This window comes from Lissotriton vulgaris, chromosome 6 (genome assembly GCF_964263255.1).
Source record: "Lissotriton vulgaris chromosome 6, aLisVul1.2, whole genome shotgun sequence".
NCBI lineage: Eukaryota > Metazoa > Chordata > Amphibia > Caudata > Salamandridae > Lissotriton > Lissotriton vulgaris.
In genome coordinates, this window is record NC_141694.1 from 202066334 (window position 1) to 202079131 (window position 12798).

At 49.5% G+C, this 12798-nt stretch overlaps 1 protein-coding gene across 1 annotated transcript in view; it reads right to left on the minus strand.

Moving 5' to 3' along the window:
* LOC147707022 (adhesion G protein-coupled receptor F5-like) overlaps positions 1-12798 on the minus strand; it is a 580791-nt gene that overhangs the window by 298442 nt on the left and 269551 nt on the right. Inside the window, exon 8 of the mRNA XM_086926246.1 lies at positions 458-603. Within this exon, the coding sequence (XP_086782372.1) occupies positions 458-603 (146 nt within the window). The remainder of the gene's footprint in view (positions 1-457; positions 604-12798) is intronic.

The window sequence follows — 12798 nt, forward strand, 5'->3', positions numbered from 1 at the left end:
ACAGGTAACAATGTTGAGGCGGGGTAGGGTGTGGCGAGCGCAAGATAAGTTGTTTTATTAATATTTTTTAGTTAATTTTACCTATCCCGTCATCTATTGACTCCCCCCACCCTGCATTGCTCCCGCCCCACCCCACTACTCCACCGCTCCACCACTCTGCTTCACCACTCTTACTTGTGCCAGCCGTCACTGGGTAATACCACACCTGGTAAATACTACCTACTAGCATCAGTACCAGGACTGACGTACCCTCCTCAAACAGGCACTCTCAACTGAAGGCCAATTGATTTTACTCAACAGAAAATAAAAGCAGCCGACTTTCAATTCACTGATTAATGCAAGTTTGATTACAACGTCCACCATTAACTTGTATTGTTAGAATATGCGGATGGTATTAAATAAACACAGTAGACAGTAGTGAGAGAGGTAAAGGTTTTGCAACCGCTCCACAGCTTACCATTGATAATAGTTATAAATCCACTTGGATCCACCGTCACATTTAATGCATGTAAGTAATCAACCACCTTCCGGTTTAATAGTGTGAGGTTCCTGTCTGTGACATTCTCGGCCACAACAATGTAATCGGCGATGATGCTTCCATTTCTAAAGAGAGGAAGGAATCAGCATTACTCAGTGACACTTCTTAAGTAGCCCCTACTCAGGTGCGGATCGTGCCAGGGAAAAGAGGCGGTGGGCGGGGTCTAGGAGGGACTGGAAAGGGGGACGAGAGATACAAATGTAAAACATAAAAAATACCATATCTGCTTCCCTCCACCATTGCGTCGTGCTCGTCTGCTCCTCTCCTCTTCCAAAGGCACAGGTTCCCAGCCTGCCCTGCGGCTAATCCTAAAGTTGCTCTCATGAGAGCAGCTTCAGGATTGGCCTGACTAGGAGTCTGTGCCCGCTTTCTCCAACCCAGATGCGTTGCTGGGTTAGAGAGAACGTTCACTGTGCATGTCGGTTTTGCAGGTCTGAGACGGCCGCCAAACCGTCATGTGCAGCGAAGGAAGTGCACATACCACTCCCATCAGTGCCTGTCATCACTGTGGTCCCACCCCAAGACTCGGCACGAGGAAAATAAAACAATAATAAATCGGGTTTTATACCTGTTTTATTATAGTTTTATTTTTCACACTTTTTCATACTTTGGAGCGGAGAAGCAACCCCTGCCCCTATTGCGTTTGCTCTTTTGATGAATTATAATCTTTGTGCACATTAACTTTGAAAAGCAGACCCTGACTTTCCCAAAAAGATGATATGCCCATAAAAATCTGAGGTGGGCGAATCAACAAATGAACAGGGTGAGCTGAGCCAGAGCTGAGCTAAGGGTCTGGCTTGGCTCTTAGAACCCGTGCAGGAGCTGAGCCCTGAACGTGTTTGCCATGGAAATCAGACAACAAACACCACGTAGAATATCACAGCCGTTTAAAAATTCAAAAAAGTGCATTTGTGTACCATGTGGAAGCTTAGACACTAATACCTCATATAATAGCACAGTACTGAGAAGTACTTTTTGAAAGTGATAAGCATGAACTTAAAGCCATTCTTGCCTCTACCCTCTCCCTGGAGACAGTGCTAAAAGGCACGGCAGTTGTCATATGAACCCTGTTAGTGTCCTCTCCAGCCTGGGTCCATGCAAATGAATACCCCAAGCACGGAAATCTGTTGAAAACATGTTTATTCTGCAGCATCCAACCACACACTGCATTCTGTTTATGTCACAACCGTTAATAGCCACTCCTTAACACTTCTTAGCAAGTAACATAATTCCTCTCTTGAGTTCGCGCCCCAGACTGAAAGGGTTCCAGCGCACATAGTGCCATGACACTACACCCTGTATGTTGCCCACATTTTTATAGCTAGAGCAACATTACAGTGCAATTGATCAACCCCAAAATGTTTTGTATAAATGGCATTCTGACCACACATATTTGAAGTTGCTTTCATAAGCGATAATGAAGAAAAAAGTAGGATCCGTAAAATAAAATATTTGCCTAAAATCACACCGTATGGTTTCCTGGTTTCACTTTGTGAAAATCAGCCACTAAAAGGGCTTTCTGTTTGTTTATCCTTTTTATCTAAAATGTTAAAGCCTTGTTTCTACCTCTTTGTACTCGAAGGGTAGAGAGAAGGTGGCAGACAGAACCACATGAAAGCTCAGCTCGTTATGGGCTTGAGGTTCCAACGAGACCTCGAGCTGAGCCAGGCTTCAGGCTCGAGCCTGGCTCAAGCTTTTAGTGGCTCGCCCACCTGCAATACAGAGAAGGTAATTTACGTTTCAAGCTCTTCTCAATAAACATTGCTGCTAGAGCTACCACAAATGCCCACAAGAGGGCTCAACATCTCAACAAATAGCCCGAAAAAGTGGACTCAGAGCGCACAAACAGCAAACTATCTGAAAGCCTTTGCAAAGTAGCTGCTATCAAAAGTATCAAAAGGCTACCTGTATACCCTTGCCATGTATTCTACTTCGCATGAAACACAAATCTGTATTTTGTAGTCGGATAACTTGATTGACGAACAATGAATGATATAATATCTAATACATGTCCAAGGTGTCCCTCTGTAGATGATAATTTATTACAAATGTTGTGGTTCTGCAAAGTTTTAGCGCACCACTGATTCAACATAGTTCTGTTAATAGAAATGCGGGTAGCCAAAATGAGCCAATTAACCATGATGTGGACGTCTGTAGTAGTCTTTCTATTCTCTTGTTTGCTTCTCTATGATGTCACTGCCATGGTGATGGAATGTGTATGTTTGAATACTGGGAGACAGTTATTGTGTTCCCTGGAAGCTGTGGAGATGAAAAGACATTAAACCTAGTGTTTCCACACTTACCTGCCTCAGTGTGATCACTACAAAGTCCAAAAGCACTACCCAAGAAATCAAATGGAGAAGGGAACTCTCTAGGTAGTCAGAAGAAGAATTCGCAGTAGTGACTGTGTAAAAGAGAACTAAAGGGGCATTTCAGCAAGTAATATATGACCCTACAGCCGGAGCTGACTATCTTGGTACTGGTGCACTAGGTCTGATTCCTGGCGTCGGCTCAAAATTGTGTGAATCTGGGATAATCACTTAATTTCCCTGTGCCTAAAAAAGAAGAAGCTTGATATTTTGTAATCCATTCTGGTGCTTATATAAAGTACTTTAATGTCCTTTGGGCCACATTCACACTATATAAAACTGCAAAGCACATCCTGCTTTGTCACAATACAGCAAATGTAGCAGTGAAAGAGGACAACAGACCTCCTTGAATAGCAGGATTAGGGGTAAATTGGACAGGGATGAAATGTGAACCTTGCACAATCTAAACTGTCAAAATTGCTTTTTCTGGAAATGTACACTATAATTAAATATTTGACACAGCTCATTGCTTCACAATCGGGTTTTGGCAAAGTCAAGCAGTATGGGTGTCATATGCCAAAGCAAGGCTTACAGGAGGAATACCGCACGAGGAGACATAGAGGGCACAGTTGTACACCCAAACAGCCCATAATATTAGTTGATAGTTGAATACTCCTCTCAGCTGAGCCAAGACATGATTGCCAAAGTCTGAAGCAATTGGCTGAAAGGGACTGGTCAAAGAAAGCCAGTGGTTGGAAAGGGGAATCAACATCCACTCTATGGACTGCCAGAAAATGAGCCTACCCTAAATCTACTATCAACTCTCTCCTTCCCCCATCTAAAATGAACACACTTCCTCCAGCATTTATTTTTATGACTGAACAGTTTTTCCTATGGTGACCTGCTGTAGCTTTAAAGCATATAGCAAACTAAGGAAATATGTATTGTGCAGCCTCAGATGGAAAACTAAATATTGTCCTGACCACTGACAAGTTGCTTGAATTAATTTTCTTTATGGTTGAATTCCAAAATATTTACATTGAATATGTTCATTATGGCTACACGTCTAAGAACTACACTGTTTTTCATGATATACAATGCTACTAAAAAAATTGTAAAATGTGTTCCTTAGTTTTCAGTGCCATCTTACTTTTTATGATTTCTGTCACCTTTCTGATTTGTTGTTCTCCCTTTTTTTCTTGTTTAGTTTGAATACCTTTAAAGCATAAATACCTTTAAAACATGCTGATGGACTTCAATATTCCTCTTTTGCCATTCGGACTTTGTGAGGTAGATGGGTGCTGCCTTGTTGCTGAAATATGGCGCCAGATCACAAAACATTACTTGTCCTTGATAGTAATGTAGACGCACTACTCAACGTAAAGAAAGCAAGTCTGTAGATAATGGAATGAGTGGCAATATTTTTTGCGAATTTGTTGTGTTGCATATTGCATTTTGTTGGGTTGAGAATATGCTGTGTTTTGTTCTTTTTTGTGCTGTTGTGTTTTTGTACTGAATTATTGCATTGTGCTATAGTTGTGTTGTACTCAGGTTGTTATGTTGCTTTGTCTTGTGATTATTTTTTTTGTCCTATACTCTTATTTCTTTTGCATGTTTACTTTTGCTATATAAAATGTTATTGTGTTGTGCTCTAAAGCTACCTTAAATATGGCAATAAATACTGCAACATTTCCAGCCACAAGCAGCACATTCATTTAAAGTTCCAATTGAAAACTGTTATTTACACTCTCTAAGGTAGTAAGACACTGCTCGAGCTCCTCAACTATTTAAAATCCCAGTCTGTCTAAAGCTGTGAGCAGGAGCTGCTCGTGTCAGGGAAAAGAGGCGGGGCATGGAGGGGTTGGGGGGTGGATGAGGGGGACAGAAAAATAAAAAAAGAACAAAGAGAAAAGAACTTACCTGCTACCCTCTCGCGTCTCACTCTTCTGGCTCCACTGAAGGCAGGCTTCCAGACTTCCCTGCTGCACATCCTGAAGCTGCTCTCATTCATGAGAGCAGCTTCAAGATTGGCTTTAGTTCCTCACATTTGCGCTCCCAGACAGACTAGGAGCCTGGGTCTGCTCTCTCCAACCTAGCACCACAGCTCAGGTTGGAGAAAGCTTCACTGCGAATTACAATGTGGACGGCCTGAGACGGCTGGTTAAACTGTCATGCACATTGAAGGCAGTACATCTACCACTCCCCCCTCAGTGCCTGTCACACCCCCACGCCGTCGAACTCTGGAACCTGCTCGACACAACCTCACCAGACGTCGCCTGCCTCACAGAAACCTGGATGAACGCCTCATCAGCCCCCATCGCCAAAGCCATCCTGGAGGGCTACAAGATCACCCGGAGGGACCGCGTCAACCAAACCGGAGGAGGCATCGCCATCGTCCACAAAAACACCATCCGAATCACGACCAACACCGACAACACCCTCACCGCCGCCGAGCACCTCCACTTCCAGATACACACCGACCCCAAGACCACCCTCAGAGGCACCCTCATCTACAGACCCCCGGGACCACGCACACAATTCAACGAAGCAATCGCAGACTTCATCAGCCAGCACGCCCTTACCTCCTCAGACTACATCCTCCTAGGAGACCTCAACTTCCACCTGGAGAACAACAATGACAGCAACACTGCTGCCCTCCTGGACAACCTCGCCAACCTCGGACTCAAGCAACTGGTGAACACTCCCACCCACTACGCCGGTCACACGCTAGACCCCATCTTCTCCTCCAGCAAGCACATCTCCTTCAGCCACTCCAATGGACTACACTGGACAGATTACAGCTGCGTCCACTTCAACTTCAGGAGAACCACGACCCACCACCACCCGCAACAGGTTCCCCGCTGGAGCAAGATCACCGCCGACCAACTCACCACCTCCCTCAGCCATAACCCTCCCACCAACACGAGGGACCACAGCGAAGCAGCCCGCAACCTCACACAGTGGCTCACCAACTGCGCTGATGACCTCGCACCACTGATGAACCCTCCCAACAGACCCGGCAGCAAGAAAGCCTCGTCGTTCACCAATGACCTCAAAAACTCCAAGAAAACCTGCCGCACCCTCGAGAAAGCCTGGCGCCACGACCAGACAACGGAACATGAAAGCCCTCAAGAACACCACCCGCAAACACCAGCAGCTGATCCGCACCACCAAAAGGATAACATTCAAAGAACTTCTGGACAACAACACCCACAACAACGAAATCACACCATCGCAAGACCTCTGTGACTCACTCGCCTCGTTCTTTCACCGCGAGATCGCCGACATACACAACAGCTTTGGCACACAGACCACACACCCAACCACCGAACCAGCGCCCCCCACCACCACCCTCTGCAACTGGACCCAATCAGCACGAAGACACCACCTGCACGATGAACACCATCCCTTTGGCTCCCCACCGACCCCTGTCCACACCATATCTTCAACAAAGCCGACTCCATCATCGCACCCCAACTCCGGGACATCATTAACAGCTCCTTCACATCAGCCACCTTCCCGGAGAGCTGGAAACATGCCGAGCTCAGCGCCCTCTTGAAGAAACCCACCGCGGACCCCCCGGACCTCAAGAACGTTCGCCCCATCTCGCTCCTCCTTTTTCCTGTCAAAGTCATCAAGAAGAACGGCAACAAACAACTCTCCGCCTTCCTCAAGACTAACGGATCCCTCGACCCCTCGCAGTCCGGTTTCCGAGCAAACTATAGCACCGAGACCGCCCTCATCGCAGCTACCGACAAAATAAGGTCCCTGCTCGACAACGGGGAAACCGCTGCACTCATCCTCCTGGATCTCTCAGCAGCCTTTGACACCGTATGTCACCGCACCCTGATACAACGCCTCAGCAACAACGGAATCAAAGTAACGGCCTTGGGGTGGATCGTCTCGTTCCTCGCTGGAAGAACACAGAGAGTCCGCCTCCCCCTGTTCTGATCCACGGCCACCAAAGTCATCTGCGGTGTTCCGCAAGGATCCTCACTCAGCCCCACCCTCCGCAACGTCTACATGAGCCCCCTGGCAGCCATCGCACGGCCAACACAATCTGAACATCATCTCCTAAGCTGACGACACCCAGCTGATCCTCTCCCTCACCAACGACCCCACCACTGCCAGAGCCAGCCTCCAGGAAGGAATTGAGGGACGTCGCAGAATGGATGAAGTTCAGCCGTCTGGAACTGAACTCAGACAAGACGGAAGTCCTCATCCTGGGACCATCTCCCTCTGCCTGGGACGACTCCTGGTGGCCCCCTGCCCTGGGCACCGCCCCCAAGCCAACGGACAATGCTCACAACCTGGGCTTCATCCTGGACTCCTCCCTCACGGTGTCCAAGCTAGTCAATGCCGTCTCGTCATCCTGCTTCGAAAGATCTTCCGGTGGATCCCCACCGAAACCAGGAAGACTGTCACCCAGGCCCTCGTCACCAGCCGACTAGACTACGGGAACACCCTCTACGCTGGAACCACAGCCAAACTCCAGAAAAGACTCCAGCGATACAGAACGCCTTTGCACGACTCATCCTGGACATCCCTCGTCACAGCCACACCTCTGCCCATCTGAGAGACCTGCACTGGCTCCCCGTCAACAAGAGGATCACATTCAGACTCCTCACCCACGCACACAAGGCTCTCCACGACATGGGCCCCAAATACCTTAACAGCCGCCTCACATTCTACACACCCACTCGCCAGCTTCGATCCGCCAGCCTCGCCCTCGCCACCGTCCCACGAATTTGCAGATCCACCACCGGAGGAAGATCCTTCTCCTACCTGGCGGCCAAGACATGGAACTCCTTCCCCACCCACCTACGACTGACCCAGGATCATCTCTCCTTCAGGAAACAACTGAAGACCTGGCTGTTCGAGCAGTAGCGACTCCCCCTCCCCCCAGTGCCTTGAGACCCTAGCGGGTGAGTAGCACGCTCTACAAATTTGCTGATTGATTGATTGATTGACTTACTACCCTGGTGGGGCTAATTTAGATTTTCAAAAAAACATGAGTACTATTGCAGTGGGTTAAACTAACATAAGTTGATTGCAATGATTATAAATAATGGAAATGTATTAATTACTGCTATGATTTATTTTTTTGTGTAGGGTTAACTTAGTATTTTTCTTATTATTTTGAACATAATATGATACATAGTGCAATAAAAACAATACACTGTTCAAAACTTTCTGTTGTGATGAACACCCATTATTTTGCCTTTTTGTCATTGCTGGTCATGATGGTTATTTTCCCATTTGTAGAAACCCTCATGTTCATTAGTTCCACAGCAATTTCATATGGAAAACGAATTCCCCGCATTTTCAGAAAAACCCCCACTGTTTTACAGTGCAACTCCAGCCATTCTGAAATCATTTGCAGATTCTCATTTTCCACCTTAATTTGTTAATTCATCACATCAGCGAAATAATACTCCTGCACACAACAAATTGGCAGAAAAGGTATTTATCCTGAAGAAATTTGGAACAGCAATATTGACTACAGCATTGTATGGAACTTCGAAGCCATGCATGACCAATTATATGGTTTTCCAGTAAGCCAGCAAAATGGCTTAGCAATGGAAAATGCCATATTACTTATCAGCTATCTTCATTACTCCTTGTTCCGTTGTCCTCGTCCCATTACTTACTACTGGAGATGACCATCTCCCTGACAGAAAAAAAGAACAGGGGAATGCTGGGACCACTCATCCCACTCCCTCCAATTGGGAGTTCATAACCAGTAACTACTCAGCATTCAGCCTAAACTACCAAGCCACCAACAGGAAGGCTGGTTGTCCCTGGGGGAGGGAGGGGCATAAAGAATTGGACAAGGACAACGGGACCAGGAATAATGAAGAATACCGGTAAGTAATAGGGCATTAACCCCAGGTCCCTCCAGTCCTTGTCCCATCCCTTAATAATGGAGCATTCCAAAGCCAGATACCCAGCCTTACTCCCAAGAACACCCAGGACACCACACCGAAAAGCAGCATCCCAAGCAAAGCAAATGGGGAACCACAGGAAAACAAAGGCAGGAGCACACAGCCTGCAACACTCACAGCCAAACAACAGGGTTGCACCCCCCAGAACAAGCAGGAGATGATCAAGGCGAACAACAAAATCAGCCAACCTATGACTCCACCACCAAGAAGGCAGCCAACCCACATGAAGAACACCCTGAACCAACAATGGGGGAGGAGCACCAACCAAGGAAGCACCAGAGACCTCCTTCAACAGGACAGCGAAGAGGCCACACAGAGAAGAAGACCCCAGGAGACCAGATAAACCAGCAAGCCTGGGCCAAACCAACAGGGACACAACCAAGGACCAGGCGTACCAGCAGCCCGTCAGCAGCAGGCACCAGTGGCAGGCACCAAGGAGGCAGCCAACCACAAAAAAAAGGACATGCAGGGCACACAGGCCCCACCGACCCAAACTCCCAAAACCGCGATGAGGAAGGGAGCCAGCCCGAAGGCAACAAGGCAAAGACAAACAAGCCAAACCCGGAAAGAAGGCAAACCACAGAGACCCCTATTCCAAAGGTGAAACCCCAGAGTGGCCGAAGCAACAAGGAGGGCCAGAACAGCAGAAACACCCCACAGGGCATGAAAAGCGCATAAGGGTGCCCCCCAGGACAGAAGGCCGCCCAGTCCAGGAACACCAAGCAGCATCACAGACCCGGCAGCAGAACCAACAGAGAGTGTTATCAAGCAGACAATGAAAAAAACGCCCAACAAACCTGAAAAACCCAAAATGAAGCCCACAAGAGAGTTGAGGGGAAGCAAATAATGACCCAACAGGCCACGCCCAACCATGAGACAAAGGGCGACATCCACCAACAGGACCAACCCCAACACCACTAAGGAGTCCAACAGCAGACCATTCAAGAAAAAAGAGGTCAGGGCCAGCCAACGGGTCTAAGGCACAGACCCAGAGGACCAACAAAGGGCAGGCCTTCACAGACCAAACCAGGAAAGAGAGGGAGCATCGACCAAAGATCACGCTCCCCCAACCAGACAGACTCGGCCACCAGAGAGCCCAGAGGACACCACGACTGAAAACCCCTAGAGGAGGACCAGGCCCCAGGGCAGGAACAGCCAGCACCAACCACCAGAGCTGACACAGGATGACTGCCAAGCCCCCAAACTGGGAGATTGATCCGGAACCGGGCATAGGGATAGGTTAAGATCGAGGCACTCACAAAGAAAGCAGGGCACACTGGGACACAAACCCCCCGGAACTCCTCCCAAGAATGTCACAGCTGTGACCAGAAGGCAGCAGGCCTATGAGCACCCCAACACCGGCCATCAGATGACCAGCTAGATGGACCAGGCAGCCAGAAACACCCCCCAACAAAACAGGAAAAGGCAGGGGGAGAGCCAGAACCCAGCGAAGCACCACACCCCACCAGGAACAATGCCAGCAACAGGGCCCTACCCAAGAAAAGCCAAAGGGTACCCAAACAGAGAGAAACCAAAAAGTACAACGAAGCAAACCCAAAGACCGAACAGTAAGAAACCAAAAAGTACAACGAAGCAAACCCAAAGACCAAACAGTCAGAACAGGGAAAACTCTGTCCCCAACAACACACACCAAGGACGAACCCCAACCCCAAACTCGGGGGCTGACTGACGGCGGAAAAAAACACACCTCCGGAGAAGACCAGCCATCTGTCACCGAAAATGAGCCACACCCTAACAAAACAAACCGGGAATAGCCACCGCAGATGTCAGAACACAAGCCAGAAACCCTCTGACCAGCAAGGGCAGACAGAAAGCCACCGGAACCCGCCACAACCAGGCCAAAGATTCAATAAAAAGTCGCTGGGACGCCAAGGCTGAAGCCAAGCATCCCACACAGGCACGCATATGCCACAGCCCAGCTAACACCCAGGGAAGGCAGGTGCACAGCAGAGGCCAAGGAGAGGACACAGAGGCCAGCCAGGCACAGGACTGCTGAACCACCAGGGGGTCCAGAAGACCTTCACACAAGCAAGGCACCAAGAATAGGAAGGGAAATCGGAAAGGGCCACAAGCAGACACCCAAAAGTCGACCCCCATGGGCCAAGACCCCAACAGCCAGAACTGGACACCACCCAGAGTCATGTCTCCATGAACCAGGAAGTCCCAAACCAGGAGACACAGGCAGAGAATGCACCCCCAACCCAACAATCACAGGCCCCAACAAACATAGGCAAAAGCAAAAGACCCACAGTGACAAAGAGCAACAGCAGGCAGAAAGCCCGCCACAGAAAACTGAGGTCCGTGCAATAGAAGCAAGTGACACCAAGTCCCTTCCAAACTCCACAGGACCAGACCCAAAGTAGCACAACGCAGAAAAGAAGGGCAACAAAACCATCAAGGGGCACACCCCTTGCGGCCATCAGACTCCGGACAGCACTGCCTGCCAAAAGAACAGCCCTACCTTCCAGCCCTGACACACTCCAAAACCGGAGCACAAGGGCAAAAGCAAAAGCCGGCCCACCAGAAACCAGGCACCCCAAGTCCAGCCCGAGCCGCCAGCCAATCTATGGCAGCCGCAATGCAAGGCAAGAGAAGACCACATGTGCACGCCCAACCCTAGAAACGCATCAATACCAACCCCAACCCGCTGGCCCTAAACAAATTGGCCCCAATAGGCTTCCCTGATGTGTTCCAATGCCAGAGCACTAGGGCAACAGATAAAACTGCACCACTGGCCACCAGGGGCACCCCCAGTACAGCCCTGAGCTGCCAGCCACCCAAGGGCCACAGTAAGCAAGGTCAGAGAAGAGGCACAGCACGGGGAAAGTGGAGCACACAGAGTGCACACGTGCACAGAAAAAACCAAGAAACAGAGGAAAACCACCACACAGAACTCACCCCAGGGCCAGCAGACAACAGATCAACCCTAGAGACTACATCAGAAACCCCCCAGGAACAAGGCCAGGTGCCCACCACCAGCCATAGTGTCCGAGCTGCAGGCAACAACCAAACAGGCCGCCAGCACCACGTAAGGCCACCTAGGAGGCATCACATAGGGAAAACCCATGGCTCAAAAACATGGGCAACAAACAGTGCCATCACGGGTCAGACAGCAATAGCAGAGAAACAAAGGAGCCGTAGAGACAGATGTGAAGGGACGAACCACAACACCCAGCCCCCACCGGCGGCAAATGACCCCGCAGCAGGGAGAACGGGATCCCCAAAATTGTCAAGGCACCCACCAAGGAGCGAAAGGAGGTGAGAAAAAACTGCAACACAGTACGCACCCCCAGGTCAAGCAGACTCAACATCACACCATTTGCCCCCACCTGCCAGCCTAGGTGTATCCCACAACCCTAGCGCAGGGCAACAGGCAAACCCATACACAGGACTTCAGGCACTCCAGGGGCACCACCAGCTTTGCCCCGAGCAGCCAGTCACCCAACGACAGCCGGCATGCCAGGCCATATAGAAACCAACTCAAAGAGAAAAGGGAAAACCCATGGCCCAAAGGCGTGTGAGACAATCCCAGGTATCAAGTGCCATAAATCAATGAAGGAGGAAATAAGGCACCAGAGACACAGAAGTGAAAAGGTAGACCACACAACACCAAGCCCCCACTGATGGTAAAGGAACCCATGTAGCAGGGAGGCCGGGAACCCCAAGCGGCCCTGACAATCCCTGGAAGAAATGTGTCAGACACCCAGAAAGGCAACGAAAAGAGGTGAGGGGAAACCGCTATGTGGTACCCACCCCTGGGGCAGGCAGACTCCATACCTCACGATCTGCCCCCACCAGCCAGCCCAGGTGCACTCCATCACCTCAGCGCTGGGCCATAGCCAATCTGCCACAACCGCCTGCCAGGCTTTTCAGGAGCACCACCAGGTCAGCCCAGAGCCACCATCCAGCCTTCTCAGCTTGTCTTCCATCCCGGCCCAGCATCCAGGAAGACACCCCATGTAACCGGGAACCGATCGAGAGGGCT